This window comes from Corvus moneduloides, chromosome 17 (genome assembly GCF_009650955.1).
Source record: "Corvus moneduloides isolate bCorMon1 chromosome 17, bCorMon1.pri, whole genome shotgun sequence".
NCBI classification, from domain to species: Eukaryota; Metazoa; Chordata; class Aves; order Passeriformes; family Corvidae; genus Corvus; species Corvus moneduloides.
The window spans coordinates 1,865,820-1,890,604 of record NC_045492.1 but is presented as its reverse complement, the minus strand read 5'-3'; the positions used below and the strand labels follow the sequence as shown (position 1 = coordinate 1,890,604).

General features: G+C 49.4%; 1 protein-coding gene and 1 long non-coding RNA gene across 2 annotated transcripts in view; one reads left to right on the top strand and one right to left on the bottom strand.

The window, feature by feature from the left end:
* The window catches only part of AHCY (adenosylhomocysteinase), a 24,612-nt gene extending 5,615 nt beyond the window's left edge, over positions 1 to 18,997 (bottom strand). The window contains exons 1-8 of the mRNA XM_032127469.1: positions 18,891 to 18,997; positions 17,051 to 17,241; positions 14,350 to 14,425; positions 12,431 to 12,583; positions 7,667 to 7,779; positions 4,771 to 4,978; positions 3,871 to 3,958; positions 2,841 to 2,958 (exon numbers count right to left, since the gene is read on the bottom strand). Of these exons, the coding sequence (XP_031983360.1) occupies positions 2,841 to 2,958; positions 3,871 to 3,958; positions 4,771 to 4,978; positions 7,667 to 7,779; positions 12,431 to 12,583; positions 14,350 to 14,425; positions 17,051 to 17,241; positions 18,891 to 18,918 (975 nt within the window). The 5' untranslated portion in view covers positions 18,919 to 18,997. The remainder of the gene's footprint in view (positions 1 to 2,840; positions 2,959 to 3,870; positions 3,959 to 4,770; positions 4,979 to 7,666; positions 7,780 to 12,430; positions 12,584 to 14,349; positions 14,426 to 17,050; positions 17,242 to 18,890) is intronic.
* LOC116452773 lies at positions 233 to 24,785 on the top strand. Its single transcript, XR_004243597.1, has 3 exons — positions 233 to 243; positions 18,293 to 18,298; positions 24,421 to 24,785. It is a non-coding gene; the product is annotated as an uncharacterized LOC116452773 (long non-coding RNA).

Here is a 24,785-nt window from a genome sequence, read left to right as displayed (position 1 = left end):
CAATCCCCACTGAGCAGCTGCAGCTATCATTTTGGATGCAAATTCTCCATGGTGGACCACCAGTGACATGCTCCATCTACCCAAAAAACACCATATGGGCCATCAGGAGATTATGGGAGGAAGCAACAAAACAAAGAAGGAACCAGATGGGAAGCAGAACATGAAAAATCCCAAGAACAGCTACAATATTACTTACAACAAACATTACATTTACAGATTGAACTACTAAAAGATAGCTGAGCAGTTAAAGTAGCATTTCAGTTTTGAAGTCTGAATTGGGCAGTTTAGGTGTCAAAATCTTGTATCCTTATATAACAGCCACACAACTTGCCCCTGGACAGCTCCTGGCTTGTGCACAGAACCCCACACCTTCAGCAACCTGTGCTAACAGGGTCATTCAATGCACAAGGGAACATAGAAAATGTAAAATTAATGCACAAAAATAAATACAAAGTAGTAGTGGTACCAGCAGAGGCTTAAGTCAGTACTGTGGAAACACATCTCATATACAGACAGATAAACAGGCTCATTCATAAGCTCAGGAAATTGCTCCAGAAGTAGAATTCAAGTTACCCAAGCAATAAGCTCCTTTCCACACACAGACAAATGCCTCCTCCTTTTTCCCATTGGAATTTACCTGGCTCTGGACTTTCTGCCTGCTTTGCACTTCCCTGCACACTATATGGGAATAATTTATTTATGAGCTGAAGTTCATTGACCTTGACCTTCCCTTCCCCTCTCGAGTTGAGTTTGTGCTGCAGGTCAGTCTCTGATACCCAAACACAGCTGAGCAGGGCTGCGGTGCAAACCCAGAGCAAAACCAACCTGCCAGCTTTTCAGTAATAAGCCTATTTCCTCCTTAACTGTCCTCTGAATGCATCACATGAGCCAGAATGGCACACTAAGATGTTTTTCTTACTGAAGTATTAAATATCTCTTACATCTGCCCAGCACTGGTACTGAAACTTCCATGCTGGACATGGTCTCAATTACTGTGTACCTCCAGCTGAAGGTAACAACCCTCAGCTCTGACATTAATCCTCTCATCAAGAGACAGATGTCTTCATAGAAAGTCAGGGATTTTTGCTCTTGATATTATATTCCCCTCTCTGGTTCAGTACACAGAAAAGCAGCTGCCAGGTTTTAGTAAAAATCGGAATATTCAGAACATTAGATTTCTTCAGCATTAATCCATATGGCCAACCCTGACCCCAATTCCATTCTTTTCAAAAGGTAATTTAATTTTTTTTTTATACCAGAAACTTGTTACAGTTTTCACACCTGGGACTACACTGCACCTTACTGCACTCTCATCAATGCCAGACTGGCTCCTCAAAGCAAAGCATACAAAAAGGAATTTACTGCCTCTGTGCAGGTAGTTTGTGTGGTGCCGTATTAACACCCAATTGAACATTCAACAGTGTTTACTCTTCAAGCAGTTCAAGGTTTAGTTTTAAAACAACCTGAGCTACCAGAAAGCAGGCAGGTACCTGTGGGCTCCTCTAGGACAAGAGCTGCTGAGCACAGGCAGCTCCACTACAGCCATGGGCAAGAACGAACTTGAACATAGTGAGAACTTGAGGGTAAAACTTCAGACCTGGTTAAGGCCATGCAAAGTGTCCCAACTTACCCCTCACAACTGCTTAGTAAGACTTTGATGTGGGTGACCAGTAGCCACAGGGGAGTTATGAAAACTGGAAGGACAGATGGAGCTCTGAGAGTTATGTTTGGGTGTGGTGTTATTAAAAAGTACAAAACCTGTCCCAGAATCCTGCTATCAGCAAGAACACTCCCTCTTCAAAGATAGCCAGAAGTGCCACACCAAGTCAGGTAAAGTCTGGTTTGATTTATGTGATGTTCTCCTTCAATGCTGGTGCCACAAAACCGTTTTGATCTAGTTCAGTTTTGTTCCTCTGCTTTAAGACAGTTGAAAAGCTGCAGTTTTCAGATTCTGATTTTCCTTGTGTAGCTACAGGCACAGCTTAAAGCAAATGCATGGTGGACATGCAATCTGAGCAAGGATAAAACATCCTGCCTGGTCTGCCCACACAGGTTTCTAAAATGAAGCCACCAAGTATGGAAGAGAAACCCAAGTTTGGCAGAGCTCCAGATAGGCTTTCCTGAGGTTTCAATCTCAGAGTAGACTAAAACAACACACCACACTTTGAAAACAAAGAGGTGTGAATTTTTTCAAACCTTGGCAGAATCCCAAAAGACTTTCCATTGACATTCCCTCAGGACCACAACTGTTCTGCTGCTGAGCAGTACATGAGCAAACAGCTTCACAAGAGGAAATTCAGACCAGGCACCAGGCAATCTATGGGCTCTGCTCTTAAGTTTTACGGAGTCTCTAATGGTCTGCTCCATATTCCTCATCTAACTTGCTTTCTGCAGCTGAAATCTGGCACTGTTTTCAGCTCAGGGCTATCAAAGCAAGCACACTTGCATACCCTCTTGCCCATGCCCCAAACATCAAAGCTGACTTCCCATAAGGAATGGACTTGATGCAATTAATTGTCTACACAACCAGTACTAAGGGTAAGCTCCTACCTCTCAAGGAAGAGGGAACACATGGAGAAAAATGTATCCATACCAGGCACCAGAGGTCACCCTGAGGGACTTGGGCACTGGCTGGAAACAACTGCTTTGATGCCAACCCAAGAATATCATGTGCAACTTGTTCCAGGTAAGCAGAATCTGCATTCTGACCAGAGCAACAGTGGCTTCCAACAAAGCTAGAAACACCAAAGAACCTGAAGAGAAAATCTCCTTTCTAGAAATGGACATTGAGTAGCTACTGCTTTTTTCCAGCAGGAGAGCCTGTGCAAAGGCTGCCTCACCTGAGGTTTGACATTCACTGCCTCCACTGCATTGTCATTCAGCCACTTGGCATCAACTTCCACATCAAAATGGCCAATATTACACACTATGGCATCATCCTTCATCTGCTCAAAGTGCCTGCAAAAGAAAAAAAAGTTGTACCAAAAGTTAATCCACAGAGTTTTCTCCCTCAGCAGATGCTCCAATCCACAGCCCTGACAAGTGCCCAGCTCAGTAACTGCACTAACTCTCACAAGGTGTGAGGGGCTGGTAACCCCTCCAGGCATGAGAAGTCTACTGGAAAAGACTTCCAAGCTTCCAGGGAAGGACATTTCCCAAGGATATAAGAGCTTACTGGAGAGAAAGTACTTTCCCCAATATAGAAAGTAATAAAATTTTGTTCAATTGGTCAAAACAAATACCTGCAGTTATTCTCCTCCTTACACAGAAGAAATCATTTTCTTCATGACTTTGAAGTTCCCAGCAGATTTACATCTCTAGACATTAATGGCCTGATCTCCTCCCACCTAATCTGATCTTCTATTACAACATGTACAGTCAATGGCAAAGAAAGGAAGGAGTTTGTGTGCAGCTGGGGCTATAAACTGAGATCTAAGCAGCAGTAACCAAACACTGCAGGGCAGCTCGTTGAGAACAGGCTGGTTTCAGCTGCTATATGCATCCACAGATGCGATCACTTTCAACCTTTACCTGCCTCCTCTTCTGTTCACATTTGTTTGGCCTAACACAGAATTCAGCCCTGAAGCCCTCATTCTCCAAAAGTCAATTTATCCCTCTGCAGCTTTTGTTTCTCCATCATTACATTCCATAAGCCAGGAACAACTGCAATCTGGCAACATCCAACAAAACTGAAAAGACCAAAGGCTTAATTTCTCACTAAATTCATGCTAAATTCTGACATCCAGAGATCACTGTGTGCTAACCCTCACCGTACTGCTGACAGGTTATGGTTGTATTTAAAAAAAGAAACCTGGCTGTACAGGTATGCTTTCACTAAAGCAACTGGCTGCTTTTTCACTAAAGCCATACCTGCCCTGCACAATGTCAGTGCAGCCAGTGGTGGTGACAAAGATGTTGCCCTCTTTGCAGGCCTCCTCCATGGTTGTAACTTCGTACCCTAAAAAGAGAAAAGGTTACTTTTCTACACAACCACCAACATTTATTAACAAGTGGGACACAATACTAGAAGTAGAAAAGTACCGAGAGAGAATGAGTCAAATGTTTTTGCTGACACCTGGCCTAGGGATGATGCAAGGTAGTGGGATACTGGTCTTGCTGAACACCAACAAGGCACAAAACCCATTCATCCCTCATCCTTTCCAAATCTGCGGATCTATGCATTCAATGTCCAGAGGTATAGTCTGGCACAGGACTCAGACTGGATTCAGGGGGTTGAATTTGCAAAAGTGCCCCCACCACACCTGCAATTCTTGTCAGGTATGAACAGAAATGGAATAAACTGGTACCAAGAAGCACAGTTACACGAGGCACCCACAGAAGAGAAGGAGCACAGCTCCAGAGCATGCCCTGAGCTCAGCTGGAAAAAGAGAGAGCATGGCATTGGTTCTCCAAAAAAAACCTACCAAACATAAGGCCTGGCATTTTTTACTGTTTTAATTCCAGTGAAGTCTTATCCCATGCTGGAGGTTAGAACTGCACAACTTGAGGACACTCCCTCAGCCTTACCCCACACTATGGTTGGTCTCTGAATCCTTGACTCCAAATACATCTTCAAAGCCTCTAGTAACCAACTCCTTCCCTTACTGCAAGGAAGGGATTCCTACAGTTAAACTGGATTCAACTGTACCTCAGCAGGCACAGGGCTGAAACCCACTGAACCTTTCTTGGCCAGATCTCATTTATTGCTCTACACTGCATGTGCAGAGACCCTGTCAGATGCCTGAATTCCTGCTCTGCTTCAGCTCCCACCTTCCATGGCTGCCTGGAGCGCGTTGATGGGATCGATTTCGGTGATGATGACTCTGGCTCCAAAGCTCCGCAGGGCCTGGGCGCAGCCCTTGCCCACGTCCCCATATCCTGCCACCACTGCCACCTTCCCAGCAATCATGACATCTGTGGCACGCTTGATGCCATCGATGAGGGACTCTCTGCAGCCATAAAGGTTATCAAACTTGCTCTGAGGAAGGAAAGGGAGCAGTTTCAGAATAGAGGAAAGCCACTCAAGTGAAATTTCCTTAGAGAAAGAAGATGGACTTATGTGCAAGTACTACGAGAGTCGCCTAAATACTTTAATCACCATGAGGGACAGGAATTAGAGAACTTGGTTTGAGGTTTCTATTTATCCAGTTTTAGTCTAGGGAGTTATATCAGACACAGGCTTCAACGTGGTGAGAAGCATTTCATAAATTTCATTGTGTCTACTGACCAGGGGTTGGACTTGTTAAAAACTTGTTAGCAGTAACCTAAATTTATCAAGTGCCTTTCACACCAATGCAGGTCTGAGTTTCTAAACTAGATGTTCATGAGTTCCCTGCTGCTGGTTATCAGATAATAACTGAACCAAGTGCCACAGGAAGGCAAAACACACCAGCAGCACATCATCTTATCTTTGCAAGACATGTCCAGCCTGCAGAGTAGCAAGCTGCCCACATCAATCAGGAGAAACTGGTTCCAGCAGACCCAGAAGATCAAAATTCCCCCATGGGAATTTCTTCCTCCATGAAGAGCTACCCTAACACTGTCAAGACCTCACTATTGCTCAGATTTGGAAAAATCCAGCAAGCAGCCACTCACAATAGTGGTCACTGCAACCAGGAACCCCTGGCTTTCATCTCCTAATGCCCCATCACACAACATCCTCCTACTGTAACATTATCACATGACATTAACAGCCAGATTCTCAAATCAAAACTGCCCAGCTAAGTCAGACATTAAATATTACTTCAGTCCTTGAACACCTTCCTAAACTCAGAAACACACCTTGCTGTACTGGTTTTTCTAATATGCCTTCTTCTCCTTGGACCTTTTGTTTTGACCAGGAAGAAGGACAAACAGATTTGATTATTTGGGGAGTTACAGAGCCCAAGAATTTTTTTAAAGTCTGGCTCGCTACTAATGTTCTGCTGCGCTCTCCAAGGAGAAGAATTCACTGTTCACAGCAAAATTCTGGTCTCAAAGCCTGTGCTAGCTTTCTACAGCCTTAGGGCAGCAATTCTTCTTGCTTTTACTTAACACAGCGCTGTCTGCTACTGGTAATCATAAGATTAAATTCCCAGAAGCAGCAACCTGGTCTAGTGGAAGGTACACCCACAACACCTGCAGTTCTTTTAAGTATGAATAGAAATGGGATAAATTGCCCATGGCAGAAATTGGCCAAAGTGTAACAAATTATACCTCAGATCCAGAAGTTCTGACTCAGTGCCTATAAACATTATCAGAGGCATATCTGCCATTAATATTTCAGAAAATTGTGTTACCAATCCTTCAAATTCTAAAGCTAGTGCCAGTTGGTATCCTTCTTTCCTAGTCCTGCAGATTTTCCTTGCAGCATGGAGGAAAGCAGCATCATCAGATTTGATTCCCCATCACCAAATCCCCCAACTGCAATCAAAGCCTTCCAGGTGTCTGTGTATTCCCATGCAGGCAAGAGAGCAGAGTGCTGGATGCAGACATCTGTCCCACCCAAAATACACTCAAGTGGCAGAAGGGAAGAACAGAACTGGCTGCTGTACCTGCCTCCTCTCTCCAAATGTCAGCACAGGAACCTGGCACCAAGTGGAAATATCAGACTAGGAGAGCAGAATTTGTCAGCTCAGTTGCACATTTTCCCAGAGATCTCTAACTGTGGTTAGTGCAAATCTTGTACTGTATAAATACCAAACAGTACTTGAAAACAAGCACTTGTTTGGCACTAGGATCCCAAATCCCTTCAAGAGGCTTTGTTAGAAACATCTGAACTTCCAAATCTACTAAACAGTATTAATAATTATTATGCAAGAGGCACAAATCTGGGTGAAAAGGATGTAAAGGAATAAACTTCTTCCAACATGAACTGGATTCCAGCCCACTACCTATGAAGCAAGGTAAGTAAGTAAGTAAGTCAGGTGCATCTTAGTGAGCAAAAAGGAGACAGCAAACTGCAGAACAGGCAGGCCAAACAGGAGAACTGCCAACCCACCAGGATTATGTTTGCATGGGAACTTGAAATAGATTCAGTAATTAGATTTAAAAAACATCAAGATACATAAACCTTTAGTATACCTTTAATTCCCACTATAATTCATCTGCAGCCAAAAAGCACGAGCACCCTTTAAGCATCATTTCACTTCATCCTCAATTCACCAAGGTTTATCTCGGCAGCAGTACCAAAGCTAAGCAAGGGATAAATATCTCCCTCCTGCCCTCTCCTTTGCAACTGCTGCTCACAGAGATCAACCACAGGCTGACCAAACAACCCTAACCAGCACAAGCTCATGCAAGTCACGATCGCTTTTCCAGCTGCTACCTGACACGTACTGGGGGGCTTTAAGCTGCTCAGAATGAGGACAGGCTCCTTGCCACAGGTACTGACTGTGCCTCCGCAGCCATGACCTCCAAAGGTGTTTTCACCTTTATTATTAAATAGCAGAAGAATGTACATTCTTACATACAAAAAGCTCTCGAGGTCCTGACAGCAGGGTATTTACAATGGCATGTCCCATTAGAGACATCAAGGGCTCACTTTAAGGCTATGGTGGAAATCTCTGTTCCAACCCAGATCAGGAGAAGCTCAGCAAGAGAAGGAGTACTTTCACGGGCATGACAACATCCCAACACCAAGCTGGTCAGAGAGCAGAAAAATGCAGAAGGGCTCGTTCTGTATTACCTTGGTGACAGAGTCATTCACATTGATAGCTGGAACTTTCAGGGTCCCGTTGGCCTTCATCTTGTACAGGTTGTGAACCCCAGTGGTTGTCTCTTCTGAAATACCTCTAATTCCTGTGGGGAGAGTAAAAGGATTCACCTTAGCTGGAGTCAATGCTGTGCAAACCAGGATGTCCAGGTGCTGGGAGCAACTCCTAGAGGCTTAAGTTAAGCAAACCCTTGGCAGAGAGCAAGGAAGAGATAAAAACCCTCAAACAACTGCAGAAACACCAGAGGATGCGCTTCAGAGCCACACACCTCTGCACCCTCTGGTGCTGTACGCCCGGACTCCCTAGCAGGCTGTAGCAGCCCAGCTCCTGGGGGAAGGTAGGCAGGTGCTTTGCCGCAGCCCCTCGGGGTTGGTTTGCCCGGCGGGACAGGATCGGTGCCAGGATCGGTGCCAGGATCGGTGCCCGGGGCCGGAGCAGCTCCGGCACAAGCGGCGGCACCGCCCCCGGCCGCGCTCCGCGGCGCCGCAGCGCCCTCTGCTGACACCCCGGGGCAGCCCCTCAGCCCGGCCCCCACAGACCCACAGAGCGTCCTGAGCCGGGAGGGACCCACAGGGATCACCCAGTCCAGCTCCTGGCCCTGCACAGACACCCCAACAGCCCCACCCTGGGCATCCCTGGCAGCGCTGTCCAAACGCTCCTGGAGCTCTGGCAGCCTCGGGGCCGTGCCCATTCCCTGGGGAGCCTGGGCAGTGCCCAGCACCCTCTAGGGGAAGAACCTTTCTTTCCCGATACCCAGCCTGACCCTCCCCTGGCACAGCTCCAGCTGTTCCCTGAGTCCTGTCACTGGTCACAGAGCAGAGATCAGTGTCTTCCCCTTCTCTTCCCCTCACGAGGAAGTTGTAACTCAATGAGCTCTCCCCTCAGTCTCCTCCAGCTGAACAGACCAAGTGCCCTCAAGCCACTCCTCATATGGCGTCCCCTCAAGGCCCTTCATGATCCTCATGATCTCCTTTGGACACTCTCTAACAGTTTAATATCGTTCTTATATTGCAGTGACCAAAACCACACACAATATGCAAGGTGAAGCTGCCCCAGCCCAGAGCAGAGCAGAACAATCCACTCCCTGGCCTGGCCAGCAACACTGCGCCCAGTGCCCCCAGGACACGGTGGGCCCTCCTGGCTCTCAGGGCACTGCTCACCCACAGATGCCAAGTCCAGTCCAAACCTGTCCTCACTGCTCAAAAAACCCAGTGTGAGCTAGTCCAAGCCCAGGTAAAGCCTGAGACTGAGCCATGACACCCTTCTGTTGCTCCCCAGACCACTCTGTGGCACATAAAGGAAATTGGACCAACAGCATTAGAAGAACTTGATTAACCTGGAGAACAGAGGGCTCCAGAGAGAGCTCACTGCAGCCTTTCTGTACTTGAAGGGGGCTTATAAGATGGGGACACATTGTTTTTAGCATGGCCTGTTGCAACAGGACAAGGGGGGATGGTTTTAAACTGAAAGAGGGTGATTCAGACTAGCTATAAGGCAGCTTTTTTTTTTTTTTTTTTTACAATGAGGGTGGCATAGGCTGCCCTGACAAGTGCTGCATGTCCCATTCCTGGGAACATTCAAGGGGCTCTGAGCAACCCGAGTTGAAGGTGTCCTGCCCATTGCAGGCAGGTTGGACTAGATGGCCTTTAAAAGGTCCCTCCCAAAGCAAACCATTCTGTGATTCTATGATTAGGCTGACTGATCCCCATCACTTGTGTCTCACCACAGAGTCCTCCGTAGCCCCACTCCCCTGATGGTCACCTGCTGAGGGAATGCATTGAGGCTTTGGCATATTTAGGGCTTGCTAGGAGGGGAGAGGACAGTTTAAAGTTCACAGTGCAGCCTCATACACAGCGAAACGGAGGATCTGTAGACAGTCTCCAAAAAGCATCAGTTTCCAGAGCAACTGCCTGGATCAAGGATAGTCATCCCCTTGTGAAGGAAAGCTTTTGGAGGTTGCAGCAGGAACGTCCAGTTCAAACCTGCCCTCTCTCTCTTCTGGTGTATCTGTCAAGCAGGAGACAGTCCTCATCCTTCAAAGGCTCTAAAGATGACAGTCCTGAGGTTAACAGATTATCCTTCCACGGCACTAAGCAGACCTCACATCCTGTATGCCAACAACTTCCCCTCCCTGGAGGCACCCAAACACTGCTCCAGGTGCCATCTACAGCTGGTCTAAACCACTCTGCAGCTGCCCCAAGTGCTGCCTACACCACTCATGGTCAATGCCTGAGTGACTGGGGAGCAGAGAAGGGCCTGCAGCAAGGACAAGGTTGAATTAAACTGAGACAGCCCTGCTAAACTCTCAGACCTGCTTTGCTCCCCCATATTTCTGACCTGAGCAATGAGCAAATCTGATGAATGAAATCACAAGCCAATCTTCTCCACACAGGTCTTTGGCACGGATGCCAGAGAGCTCCCTTGCACAGATGCCTTTCCCCTTTGGTCAGTTCTCATTTTCCCCCTTCCTACTTTTATTTATCTTGGTATTAAGGGCATTTGGCTTAATAGAATAAGCCAACAGTACAAAGGCCATTCTGCCCTCTAACTGCAGGCATACTTCAGGAGAGGGGAAGCTTACTGAACAGTTCCACACACATATTTAACCCATCTCCTAATTGAAGGAATCCTACTTTCAACTGTTAGCTGCACACTAGGACTGAACTATTTAATTTAGAAGCAGCTGAAGCATGGAAGACAATTCCCTCTAAAATTAGCCCAGAAAACTTATTCCAGCCCTTAATTGTCAAATTGAATTTGGCACTTTCAGCTGCCTCATGCCAAAATGTCTCCTGTGCTCACAATCCACACTGTGCATGCTCTGCCAATGTCACTCTTGTTCCACCTCCACAGAGGTCAGATACCCCCACAAGCCCTTAGGATATATTAGCCTCTGTTAGCTGTAAGATACCAAAACTGGATACTACACTGCTTCATATAAGCAAAGGGCTAAGCACAAAGCTCAGATAAATGAGATCAAGACTCTACTCTGTGGGTCCATTCTGGAAGTTTTGCTGTTTCCAAGGAGCAAGGGACTGGAAAGTAAAACAAATCAAGTTTGCTCCCCTCTGCAGAGATTGGTCTTAATTTACTGAACTGCTGCAAGGAGGTTTTCAACTACAGCCAGTGCAGACAGCCACACATTTTGGGAAGGGAAAAGTTGACAGGTATTGCATCCTCCCTGGACTCTTTAAAACTCCAGAGGAAGAGCCATTCCTATGAATTTAGGAAGCAGATCCAGGCAGTAGGGATGTTTTTCAGAGGCAGACTACAGATGGATGCCAAGACACGAGACAGTGCAAGAGCCATTGTCCTACTGCACTGTATTATGCCAGTCCCTCCCACACCAGGAGCACAAGACAAGCAAGAGGGTGGAAAGGGCTGGAGAGGAGAAATAAGGACAACAGGAGGGCTGGAAGTGAAAGGGGCTCAGCTCAAAGACCCTGGGAACAAGGACACTAACCAAGGTGTGCACGGCAGGGAAACAACCCTGGAAAACAGAGAATGAACATGGAAAATACTTTCTTTGGCCTCTGAAAACACAAGGAAGACAAAGAGGGATGACCAATTGAGGTATTTCTTGGCATCAAACATGGGAAAAGCAAGAGGTCATGAACATCACACAGAGGCAACCCAGGAAGCACAAGACCTTTGATGGAAGAGAGGCTGAGCAAAGACCAATGAAAACCTTTCATTACAGTTTAAATAACACAAAGATGTTGAGTGTTGGATTATGAGTGACATCAGGCTGAGGACGAAGGACAAAGTGAAGCCTGTCACAGAGCGTTTCCCTCTTCCTGGTGCTCCTACCTGCAGCAACACATGGATGAGGAGCAGAGCCCCAGACTCCCCTCACACAGCCCCACTCACCACCTGCCACCTTCAGATTTTTTCCTCCTATCTTCCTACTAAAGCAGAGCACGAGTCAGAGGAGAGCTGATCCAGCAGGCTTCTACAGCTACCGCACCTCTATGAAAGCGCCACCACACCCCACTGTATTACCTTCCAATTTCCTTCACATCCCAAACTAAACGTGCCCTTTAACAACCCTGGGCACCCACATCTTGATGCAGCAGAGCTGATGGACACTGGCAGGGCTAAGAAGAGTCTGTCATACTCACCAGGCACAGATCAGCCTGGTCATGCCAAATTCCCTTCACATAAATCTTTTACATAAACACAGGCTAGCAACACCACACTGATCAGTTTTACTAACTTGCACTGAAGGCAAATCAAAGCAAGAGTGCCAACCCTCACTCCATCAGCATCTTCACTGACAAACAGAATGAGTATTTAAGGTAGAAAACTGTTCCTTTTCCAAGGAAGGCTACAGGTGGTCATGACTTCATTCAGAACTGCACTAAGAAGATGGGTAAGAAACGCATTAATGGAAAATCGTTAACTGCAAGCAGACACTGAGCAGTTCTAGAACACAGCCCACTTCCAGGAAGCTTTTGGCATGACAGCAGAACCAGTGGTCATTCTCAGGTAATGGGCACAGTAAAGGATGGCCATGACAGGACACTGCAGCTTATGGGCTACAGAGCAGAGGTGGAAACGGCTCCTCCAGGTAACAGATTCTGGTCTTGAACTGTAAGGAATTCTCACAGCCTGTTTGCACATGCCTGTCCCTCATCCCCCACCCTTTTTACACCAGCAGGGAATTCCTGCAGAAAACATCCCCCCAAATAGTCCCCTAAGCAGAACTGTGCCTGTGAAAATAAAACATGAGTCACCTTTCAGCAGCTGTGGGTATTTGGTATGAACTAGGTTGGTAAGATCTCCACCATCATCCAGAATCATGTTGAGGGGCTGCCCATCCTTGAAGTACAGGGTCTGCTCGATGCACCACAAGTATTCCTCATCTGTCTCCCCTTTCCAGGCAAACACTGCATGGGAACAAACGCACACCATTAGCCAGTTTCTTACTCAGCATGTAGTGAAGCAGCCAAAGGAAGATTTCATCAGCAGCTCCCAGTAGCAGCTGACAGACAGATGATTATCTGTGCCTGCAGGCAAGCAAAGACATTTGCACTGAAAAACAGACCTCAGAATAATCACTGTTCCAAGACACAAACATGGTCAAAATGTTGAGACTTCATTGCTCTCATTCTTCTTCCATGTTAAAAAGGAGAAGACAAAGCAAACTAAAGCAGACTCACATCCGCAACACCCCACTCATTAGAAACAGCCACTAGACATATTGATACAGACAAATGAAAACACAACTACAGCATTTTCTAGCACAGCAGAAAAGAGGGACCAGACTTCAGCATGAGCTAAGCAGCAGAATATAAACTCTTCAGCAACTCTGAGTTTAAATTCTAATCTCTAGCCCAGCACTAAAATCCAAGCTGAGGTGCCTTAACTGCTCTAACTAGGGTGTATTTCTATGTCAGTACAGCCCCAGCAACAGGCTGCCACCACTGGCATGTTGCAGTCACCAGGATTTGTGTCTTTCCAGGCATCTGTACTGTCTTCATGATATACTCAATCCTCAGAGGTACTCAGCCACTCAAACACATAGTGGGCACATTATTTACACACTCCAGCATTTGGCTAAATTGTCATGTTTTCACTGTTTATACAGAAAACTAACCTTGAGCCATGAAGAGCCAATCATGCAATTACCTATTCTAAAGGAAAGTGTGTCAGGATCTCATATTGAAGCCAAAGGACCAGCATTCCTCTGAGATCTCATAAATTTAGTATGAGAAGTACAATATTAACAAAGAGAGCAAGTTCCAAAAATGAGGATACCAAGGACAAAGGTCAAACACTTTGACAAACACTCAACCTGTAAACAGCTCTTCAGCTGAGTTTTGGGTGTTGAAAGCAGTGAGGAAGACAACATCTAAAGAATCGCACATGGCTCTTTGACATCCCACGCCAGAGGCAATGCCTGAAGCTGGTAGTGCCAAAGGAGCTGATGAAGGGATCACATCGCTGCCTTAGAATGTGCCACAGATGAGGAAAGACTTGTGGCAATAGTTAATTGTAATAGAAATGAGAGACCCCTCCCAAAGCAAAGAACCAGGCTGCCAGAAATCAGATTTAGCATCTGCCACCAGCTGGGCTCAGGTAATGCAGTTTCCAGCACTGAGGATTGCATTTCCTTAAGCTGAGTTACACAGCAGACAGTTTCAGGTATTTCTACTGATCTGTGAGGAATTGCTGCTTGTTGGAAGGTGACAGTAACGAGACAGCAGCAATCCTGATACAGCACTTAAGGGATATCAGGCAGGAACACAGCTGGGCTAGTTCTAGCCTAAAAATATCTTGGGTATTGATCCTGCCACTGTGACAGGGCACATGGCAGTTCCCTTGCCTTTCCCAACCCCTATTTAGCACAGAGCTTGCTGGAAAGCACCAAACACCTCCAGCTACACACACCTATACACCACTCCATTTAATCACCCAGCGCTGATGAGCTGGGTAACACAGAGCCCAACAGCAGCCTTTGCTGGGAGACCTGTGCACAGGCTGATGCAATACAGTCTGAATCAAATGTCCTGGTTTGTAACAATCACTGCTTCTGATGGGCTGTTTCCATCCTCAAGCTTGTTCAGAAGAGCTTAATGTGTACACAGTTTGATTTAGCAGGAACAGGCAGTACAGCCCAACTCAGAGCCAAACCAGAACATGGAAAACTTACCAGGGATACCAGCTTTTGCAATAGCAGCTGCAGCGTGGTCCTGCGTGGAGAAAATGTTGCAGCTTGACCATTGTACCTGGAAAACAAGTTTTGTTTGCTGAACAAAGTTCTGAGATATCAGACACTCTCTACCAAACACGGGAGTTAAAAAGGGAACAAGAGCAGAAAGAAATGAGTGCAGATTCCTGCCTTTTTCAGTAGCTCTGCAAAGATAAGTTGAAAACTGGGTGTCTGACTAAGGGAAAATAATGTCACATGGAGAGAAGGTGAACGAGCTTTAGCTGTGCCATATATTCAGCCATCTCACAAGCACTTCTCCCCGACAGCCAGAGCATACTCCAGATCTTCAGGGGTGCTCAACAGCATGGGTTTGGGAAGTTTTGGTCAAATAAAGGTCAGATTTTCAGAACAGCCCCATAGCAAGTGTCTACTGAAGGTATGGACATGCAGCAACACACCTGCTGGCACTCACAAGAGTCAGAAATGCAGCTGAAACATTACACTCAATCCAGGCATTCTCTAAGATTATGCTCACCCACCTCCCACTCTGTGCTCCAGTCATGGAAGCTTTTCCAGCTGAGCTAAGTGTTTTCCTCAGATTTCATAACTAGGTTCAGGCACCTAGAAAAGCAACAGCATGTTGCTGAGTTGCACTGAAAAGGATGTGCACACCTACTGCAGCTCACAGCACCACATCACAGCCACATACCCTCTGCTCCCCACAGGGCTGACTGGCAGCTATTTGCATATTCACTGGTTAAAGAGCTTGAGGAGAGAGGGCAACAAGGCACAACCATCCAGCCTGCTTTCAGATACTCATCTCACTTGATCAATAAGTGACGTTTTGAAGTAAGGGCTGCAGTTGGAAGCAGCCTACACAACCAACACTTGTCATGAAAACACACCTGGAAGGAGCACAGGAAAACAGAATCCATAACCTAAAGCTGTACCTCCTCACCTGGGTTTTTTCAAGTTTCTCCCATACCAGTACAGATGACATCAAAAGGTGTCATGACATTCAAAGTACACAGAATACCTATATATTGTTTACACTTCAGACTTGATACAGATTTGTCATAGTGACATAGAACCTAGATTAACTGGCACACCTGATGGGCTCAGACCCTAGTATTTACATCACTGGTTATGGGAACGATTGGTTTTTGTTACAAATTTAGAACTTACACTCTGAAGCACAGAGCATTTACTCTATCCTTGTTATCCCAGCCAAAAAAGGGACACTAACGTTGCTGTGCTGCAGTGAGCTACATTCTCATTACATGGGATATGATTTCATCGGTTTCATTCCTCCCTCCTTGGCACCAAAGTTCTGACAGAACAGATGAACCAGGGCTGAATCAAAACTCAAATTAAAGCCTCAACTAATCCACAGGCATCAGACAAGGAGTTAACACAGCAGCACACGCCTTCAAAGCTACAACCACAACATTCTTAGAGGAACCAAGTCTCTGCAGGTACCTCCCTGAATGACTCAGATGGGGTTGTGCTCAGCTTAAAGCAGCTTGGCAATGTTAAATAATCACACAGCTGCCTCCTAAGCCAGCCATACTGGGATACAGCAACCAACAGGAGCAGCAAGGAGCTTCCCAAATTTCAATGGCTACTGGTTTCTTGTAAATCCTGTGGACGGACAAGAGTTCCACATAGAGTGGCTGGAACAAAGCCAGGACTGGACCTCCACATCAAAGCTCTCCTTCAGCACTGCACCATTTGCAGCCACAGGACAGCTCTGAACAGGCTGGGGAGCGCCTGCACAGCAGCATGTACCTTGCCCAGGCTGAGCTGGCACACTGTCCACACCTACCTCCTCCTCTTTTTGAGGAAATGCCTTCACTGCTACAGAGGAAAACTTCCCCTTCTCCCAGTGTCTTTCAATCAGCATGACACTGCTCAGTTCTTAACTGTTCCCAGAGAGAGCTCCCATATAGGGCACCTCTGGGCAGCCTGAATTCAGGCAGCTAAACTGCAGGAAGAAGGAACTTCAGATCATATACATACTTAACAATCCAGCCAGCTCCCTGCTCTGCACACAAGCAATGCAGATTGTGCTCAGATACCTGGCTCTCCTCATGCCCTGAACACTCAGCTGTGATGTATGGACTTCATTCAGCCAGTCAGGCATGGGACACAAGGCAGTAACTGGCTTCTAAGTATCTCAGACTTTAATATGGATGAGAGTAACTGGCCAGCCCTTGGTCCCTGAGCCACACTGCATCCCTGTTGTTTTCCTGCACAGCTCAAAAGCCAGCACAGCCCTCAGAAAGCTTCATTAGATTTTGCTGACTTTACCAGGGCATTGTGGGGTTCTTAATACAGGCTAATCTGTGCTGGAGGCAGTCCCTAGAGCTGCAGCACGAGCAGCCACAGCATTGCAAGTCCAAGCACAGCCCGGCTATGTGGGAGCAGCTGTGGGCACTGCCCAGGGCACTGCACATAGGGCACAACAGGCACTCAAAGCTGCAGCTTGTCCACAGGGAACACACACACCCCAGAACTGCTCAGGGCAGGCAACAAGTTTCTTGCTCAAGGAGAGAAGACATAATCCATCCACGTGGAGATTGCAGCCTCTTCCAAAGAGTACAGACATTTGCCAGGATTCCGTACGGTGTTACATAAGCAGGAGCAGTGACCTGGCAGAGAGTTACCCAAGAGCTGAGAGAGAAACTCAGAGCCACGTTACCTCAGCCCCCAGCACGATGAGGGTCTCTATGAGCACTGCTGTCTGCACAGTCATATGGAGGCAGCCAGCAATGCGGGCACCTTTCAGGGGCTTGGATGCAGAGTACATCTCCCTCATCTTCATCAGCCCTGGCATCTCATTCTCCGCAATCTCAATGGCCTTGCGACCCCAGTCTGCAAGGCTGATGTCAGCTGCAAGAGAAGCAGGACAGGTGTCAGAGTTTGAATAGCTGAGACCTTGGTATCTGTTCACACACTTGTGGGTAGGCACTGGCTGCAACAGCTGAACTGAACACCCAGCAACAGCTGGGAGTCAGAGCTGCAGGAAATAGATCCTATTAAACCAGTTACTCCCTGGTTTAATAGCCTCCCTCACAGGCTTTCAAATGAGTTTAGACCAAACCTACAAGCCCCTCTGCAAAAAGCATGCTACTGCAAGAAGGTATAAATCAACTGTGATCTAGTGCACAGATATCCTGAAGCTCATTAATTCAGTAAGCCACAGCCTTAAGCTCTTCTTACAGACACTGCCCGAGCATCCAACACTTCCTACAGGGACTGACTTCCACAGTATTGACCTGCATGTGGGGAGGGGTTGGCTGTAGGGCAGTGGCTTCCTACACACAGAATGCTCCCTAAGAGTGCACCAGGAGCTGAGTGCCTAGCTCAGCTCCCCCTCCTCACAGCAAAGCTGCAGGTCCTTGGATACACACAAATTATTTTAAGTGACCATAATTACCTTAGTTGCCCGTCTGCTTCTACCTTTGTAAAAAGGATCTATAGCAGAAAAGTCCAGCAAAAAATGAGCAAGAGAGGCTTCTGACAGGCTCACTGCACTCACCATGGATGTCCAACTCCAGCCTTAAAACCACTAGGGTCAAGCAGGTAATGCCCAGATGCATCAACTCTACAGCACCAGCCAACACAGTGTCCCTCTTACTCGGTTTGCTCTTTGAGAGATTTCAGAAGTTCACCATTCCATTTAGGCCACAGTCAGATGCTTTTTTGTCACCTACCTCGTGAACACAGACTGTTTAAAGCATTAAGGAACACCAGGACTCGGAGTTAGACTGCCAGGTTTAATACAGACACGCTAATTGCATTTTGCTGCAGACTGAAGCCTGGGGCCACTGATGCTATTGCACATGCTAGAGCTGACTGGAGCACAGTCTGTACACCACCGGGACTGAAAACTGCCTGAAAACAGGCAAGGAAAGGACCATGGAAACAAATACATCAAGAGGAGGAGGTTTAATCTTACCCCTCTTAAGGGCCTGGTAGCCTTTACCAGGGCTGCTTTAAAAATATCCTACAGTATTTTAGGTTCAGAGCCTCCAGGGTAAATTATTTATGAATCTGAGCCTTAAAGACTAATGTTCGCTTCTTTGAAAGGAGCCTCCCAGGAACACCCAACTCTTTATAAAAACTGGGGTTCTTTGTGAAATTTCAGGTCTACAGAAATACCCGCCAAAACCTTCAGGGCACATGAGTCGAAGGTCCCAGGATGGGAAATACTTTCACCTTCGGAGCGAAGCCTGTTCGCGCCAAGGGCTCTGAGCGGCGGGGGAGGGACGCGGCAGGCGGGCCGGGCCGGGAGAGCGGCACAACCGCGAGTGGGAACCCAGCGGTGCAACATCCCCGAGCCCCCGTCCCCCGCGGCAGCTTCCCCGGCGCACGGGGGCTCAGGCCCGGCTCCTCCGTGGACAGGACCCGCCGTCCTTCCCCCGCGGCCGCGTCCAGCGCGGCGCCGCGGCCGCCGAGGCCGCGCTCCCGGCACCGCACTCGCCGCAGCCCGGGGGAGGCGCCGAGCCCCGCGGGGCCGGCCCAGAGCTCGCACTCACCCACTTTGTAGGGCAGCCGGTCCGACATGGTGGTGCTGCGGGGCCAGCGGACAGGAGGAGGTGGAAACGGCGCCGGGCGCGCTTTAAGTAGAGGCGGCACCGCCAGCGTGAGGCGGGGTCGGGCTGCGCTCAGGCGCTGGGCCTGGCCGGCGCTTCCTCCGGGCCGGGCCGGCCGCGTGCCCGCCTTTTCTGCGGGCAGCGAGCATGGAGTCCCCGGGGCTGGGCTGTCCCCAGAACCTGCCCTGTCCCCAGAACCTGCCCCCCACTACCGCTTCTGCCGCAGCTTCAGCCCCGTGCCCGAGCAGGCTCTGGCGCCCGCTGCACCCACCGCTACCGGTGCCAGCACAGGAGCCGGTGTATAACTATCTGCAGGGAGGGCTCAGAGCATGGACCAGGCTCTGCTCCGTGGGGCCCAGCAATGGGATAAGAGGCAACGGGCAGAAAGTGATGCACAGGAAGTTCCACCTGAACATGAGGAAGAGCTTTATCTTGCAAGTGACCACTCACTGGAACAGGTTGCCCAGAGAGGCTGTGGAGTCTCCTTCACTGGAGATACTCCAGATCGGTGCTCTGGGATGACTCTGTTTGACCCAGGACGTGGGACCAGAAGCCACACTGTGGTCCCTTCCAGCCTCACCCGTTATGGGATTCTGTAACCCAGAGCCACATGAAGCTGCAGCAGGTCCCAGAGCAGTGCCAGGAACAGCCCTGATTCCTGATGCCCGGCCTGGCCATGTGGGCACTGAGCAGGCAGCACTCCCTGTCTCACTTTCCCGAGAGGATCCGACAGTTGCTCAGTGTGAGGTGTTACCCTGGGGCACCCAGACCCCTCACTGCAGCAGGGCCCAGGGTACTGGGCAGGATACAACTGGTGAGGTGCAAGGCAGAGCTGGGGCCAAGGCATGAGCAGCTCTATCAGCCTGGACCTTGGACTTGGCTGCAGCCAAGTTCCCCTCTCCAGGCCGCAGTCCTCTGCCAGGTGCTGGGCAGGGCTGCTGGCCCCTGGGCACAGCCAATGCCTGCCACACACGCAGGAGGCACAGCCCCGCTTCGGCCTTGCCTGTAGGTCACACACACATTTTCTTCTGTTCTAACATCTGCAATATGTTTTTCATAAGCCTCAGTCATGAACTGGGATGAACTTTTCAGCCACACTGATATATCCATCTCTTTTAATACATGAAATACATAAGAGTGAGGATTTCCTCATAATTACACAGAAATTCTCATTTAATTGTTTTGCAAAGTTTGAAATACTTCTCAATGCAGAATTTATCCTGAGACCCCAGTTCTCAGTCCACCCTGTAAAACAGGGTAATTATTTGTTAGGTGAGCAGCAACGGATCTTCAGTGACTGTCCTACAATGAACAGACCACAGAAAGACAGAAATCCCAGTAAGACACCTGCACAGACAATCAGTACATGTGGAAATGGCAGGATTTCTGTATAATACTCAAGAGTGCTGCAGGTGCACTGGCACTCCTGATACCATACCAAGGAGTTCTGTAAATCAAAAAGTGTCCAGTGCAGGCTTCATTCCTTTGATTTTATCCCTCTGCACCAGAGTGCGTTTAGCTCCTCCCCGGGGATAACACAAAATTCCCTGCTGTTGCCCGTGAAGCTGCAGCCCCTCCAGGGCTCATCCCTGTCCCCAGCTCTGGGGTCCTGAGCACAGGAAGCACCTGGAGCTGCTGCAGGGAGTGCAGAGGAGGCCCCGGAGATGCTGCGAGGGCTGGAGCCCCTCTGCTCTGAGGAAAGGCTGAGATAGCTGGGGTTGCTCAGCCGGGAGGAGAGAAGGCCCCGGGGAGGCCTCACTGCGGCCGAGCAGGACTGGGAGGCGCCCTGGGGAAAGATGGGGACAGAGTGTTCAGCAGGGCCTGTGGCGAGAGGAGAAGGGGGCATGGCTGGAAACTGGAGAAGCTCAATTTGGCTTTGGTCTGAGGAAGATGTTTTTTCCAATGAGGGTGGTTAGGCCCTGGCACAGGCTGTGCAGAGATGCTATGAATGCCCCATCCATGGGAACCTGGTTGAAGGCCAGGCTGAATGGGGCCCTGAGCATCTCGCTCAAGAGGAAGGTTGCTCAGATTGGATTGAGATGATCTTTAGGAACTCATCCAAGCCACATCATTCAAGGATTTGATCATTCTGTGATAGCAGCCTCCAATGCAGAGTGGCCCTGGAACTCCTGCCACATCACAGCTCCCAGATTCATCTATTCAAGCACAACACAACCATTCCCCTGTAGCCAGCAGAGCCTTCAGTCTGCTCGGAGACCGCCCTTCACCCTGGTCACACCAGACTGTCCTCAGCTGCTGCTGGCTATTGGCATTAGTCCTGAATTTTTCCTGCTGCCTGGATCTCAGCACCAATCCCAGCAGGATGTACACTCCTGTCCCAGTGAAGGTACAGTGCCATTCCAGGGAGGTGGGCACTCCCTGACTGCCAGGGTGGGCTGGAGCCCTGTGGGGATGGTGTGGAACAGGGACCCACCCCACTGTGAGGTTGTGCTCCCTCATGCAGGCTGCCAGAGAGACCATAGAAGAGATGGAAGTGGATATGAAGATGGATGGAGAGGAGATGATGGAGGTTGATTCGGAAGATTATGTGCAGAAGATGGAGGTGGATTTTGGATAGTATGTGAAAGAGATGGAGGTGGATTTGGAGGAAGAAGAGATAGAGGTGGATATGGAAGCGGAAAAGGAAAATGAAGATATGGTTTTGGGATGAAGACCGACCCCAGCAGCAGGACAGGCAGGTGCTCCCCATGCCCTGCCCACAGGCAGAGTGGGTGCCCTGCTGCCAGGCCAGGGCTGGGCTGGGTGCCCCGCTCAGGGACAAGGTGCCCCAGGGGGGCCCTGGATTCTGGCGGCACAAGCAGCACCCCCAGCCTGCCCTGCGCTTGCTTTGGGCCACGCCAGCCCCATCCCAGCGGCTGGGGCCCGGCTCCCAGCCCCCGTTGGGCTCAATGCTGGCAGCAGAGTCCCACTCTGCCAGCGTGTGCCAGCCTGGGGACACAGGGAACAGCTCTCAGGGCAGGGCTGGAGTGGCCGTGCTGTTTCTTTCTCTTCCAGGACTGATAGGGAAGACAGACACTGACCTGTCTGCATATATGTTTTTGAAATTGTTGGGTTCTTCTGTAAATATGTGTGTTAGATTCCAGTTGTTCTGTAGAGCCCCTATATTGTAAATACATTTGTAAGTTTGGTCTTTTTATATAGGTGCTTTATTCTGTAAATACGTTTGTTAGGTTACTGTTTTTAGTAACCTAACAAAATAGGTTACTAAATAGATAGGTCCTTTATATGTAAATACTTTTTATAGATTGTTGTTGTTACAACGATTCTTGTATTGGAAATACATTCTGTAGTTCATTGTTTTTTCTGCTTTTCTATAAATAAATTGTCCTTGTTTGTCACACCCCAGCTCTCTTTGCAATTCCTTTGGGGACAGGCAGCATTTGCAGAGTTGTGGTTTCCACTTGCTCCGGGTTCCCAGGGCTGGAGGTCCCTGGGGGTGCTGGCACGGCCGCCCCGAGGCTGGGGGTCCCTGTGCACGGGGGGTTCCCACTGACACCACTCCCGGCACTGGGCATTGCTCGTGCTTCTGGGCTGCTGCAGAGCAGTGCCCCCAAGAGCAAAGCTGTCACCAGCAGAGAGGGGGCTCTGACAGGAGCGGCCCCTGCAGCAATGCCACCAAAGCAGGCAGGAAACCTGCCCCCCTTCCTGCTGGAGTCACCGGGACTCCTGGGCCGAGAGCCGGCATCAGGCCACAGGGATGCGAAATCCCCGGGTATGCTCTGAAGGCCGTGACAGCCTTGGGAATTGCTGCAGCCAGGACCTGGGGAGCAGCTTTTGCAGCTGCAGGAGCTGATGTTTAAGGCTTGGAGCCTCCAAAGGCTCCGGGCTTTGCTTCCCCCCCTGCTTTGCATTGCTCTGTGCCCGGATTGTCCAAGAGACAAAAGCCAAGCGAGGGGATCTTCGCCCTGCTCGGATTCCTGCTGCTGGCAGCGGCCACTGGCCCCTGTGCCCCGCTCGGGTGACGCCTGGAGGGGAGGGGGCAGCGCAGGCTGTGCTGGGCAGGGGGCGGGGGCTTTGGGCCCTGTGGGTGCCGGTGCCTGGAGGTGGCTGCAGCGTCGGTGTGGGGAGCGCTGGGGGCTGGCACAGAGTCCCGGCGGGATGCGATGCTGCCCGGGGCAGGGCTGCGGTTGCCGGGGCGGGGGTACGGATGCCGGACATAGGGTTGTCCCCGGGGTCTTGTGCCTTTTTTTGCCTGAAGACACGGGCCAGTCTTAACTGTCGCCCTTCAGAGCTGCCTCTGCCGCTGCCTCAGCTCGGGAGAGAGCACTGCAGGTTGCCTGGGTTGGCTCCAGCTTTTCTCATTATCTGGGGATTTTTTTTCTGCCACAGCGAATCGGTTTAATGAACTCCCTCACGCTGGTGTTCTGACAAAAGACCCGGTAGGAAAACGATGTAAGCAGAGTACTCAGGTTCCCCTGTTTGGGCAAGGTGTCCTCCCCAGCACAGGGCACACGGACAAACACCGAGCTGTCCCCTCCTAGTGCACAAGGTCCCAGCTCAGCCAGCCGGCTGCATCCCCTTCCTGACGGATGCCTGGTGTCCTGGCAGACATGGGAGGGTGACAGAGGAATTGCTCCTGTCCTCTAGGCAGTCCCAGCTTGCAGGGGGCTGGAGCTGGTACCCCGCCCATGTGGGACTGGACAGCAGAGCCGAGGTGCAGGGCAGGACCGGAGGGTGTTTGGGGTGCAGGATGCTCCGTGCTGGGAGCTGGCAGAGCCTGGGAAGCCGGCTGGGACTCGGGGTGCTGCCTGCGGCTGGTCCCTGCCTTGCCCCAGTGTCAGGTGTCAGGGTATGCATCACTTCCAAGATTTACCTTTCAGGTATAAGAAACTGCTTGAAAGAAGTCACAGCGGAAGGTAGGTGGCAAGTGTGGCACAGAGCCTTATCCATCCCCTGGGGAAGTTTTTGTTTTGGAGAGGTTCCTGTGCCATTTGCTAAGACTTGGGCTCCTGCTATTTTATTTCGTGAGTTTGTACCTACAAAACAGATACTTCAACTGTGAATTCAGCTGTGTTGGGACTTACAGATGTGCTTAGGAGGACACAGAACCTGCCAGGCTGTGGGTGCCCTCCCTGTCCCAGAGCAGGACCTACAGCAGCTTTTGGGGATTCTGGTAGAGTCTAGCCCTCCCATAATCAACAGGTGGGGTGCCTGTTCTGGTGCTCCCCCACCACACAGAGGGACATGACCCAGCCTGTCCTAGTCCTCAGACAGCTGGAGCACTGCCCTCCCTGCTCAGCCTGGCACTTCAGGCAGGAAGCTCACTGGAAACAGCTGAAAAACAGCTTCTTCAGGGCCACCACACTGTTCACCAAAGGTAAGGAAGGTGCTCAGGGAAGGGATAAAGCCTTGGCAGGCTGGATACTTGTCGTGATTTGACACTGGCCAAACGCCAGGCACCCACAAAAGCCATTCACTCACCCTTTCTTGCTCTCAGCTGGGCAGAATAGAGGGAAAAAAGTTAACTAAGGGCTCATGAGTTGAGATGAGGACTGGGAGAAAACACTCTAAGGGCAAAACAGGTTCAAATTTAAGGGTATAAAGTAAATTTATGGTTAACAGAGTCAGAGGAGGATAATGAGAAGTAAAATAAGCCTTTAAAACACCTTTTTCCCCCCAGCCCCTCCCTCCTTCCCACCAACAGCACAGGGAGACAGGGCGTGGGGGGTTTGGTCAGTTTAGCACTCGAGATCTTCTTCTGTCTGCTCAGGGAGGGAAGTCTTTCCTCTGCTATGCTGTGGGGTGCCTCCCATGGGAGAAAATTCTCCATTAACTTCTCCAGCATGGGTCCACTCTCATGAGCAGCAGTCCTGCCAA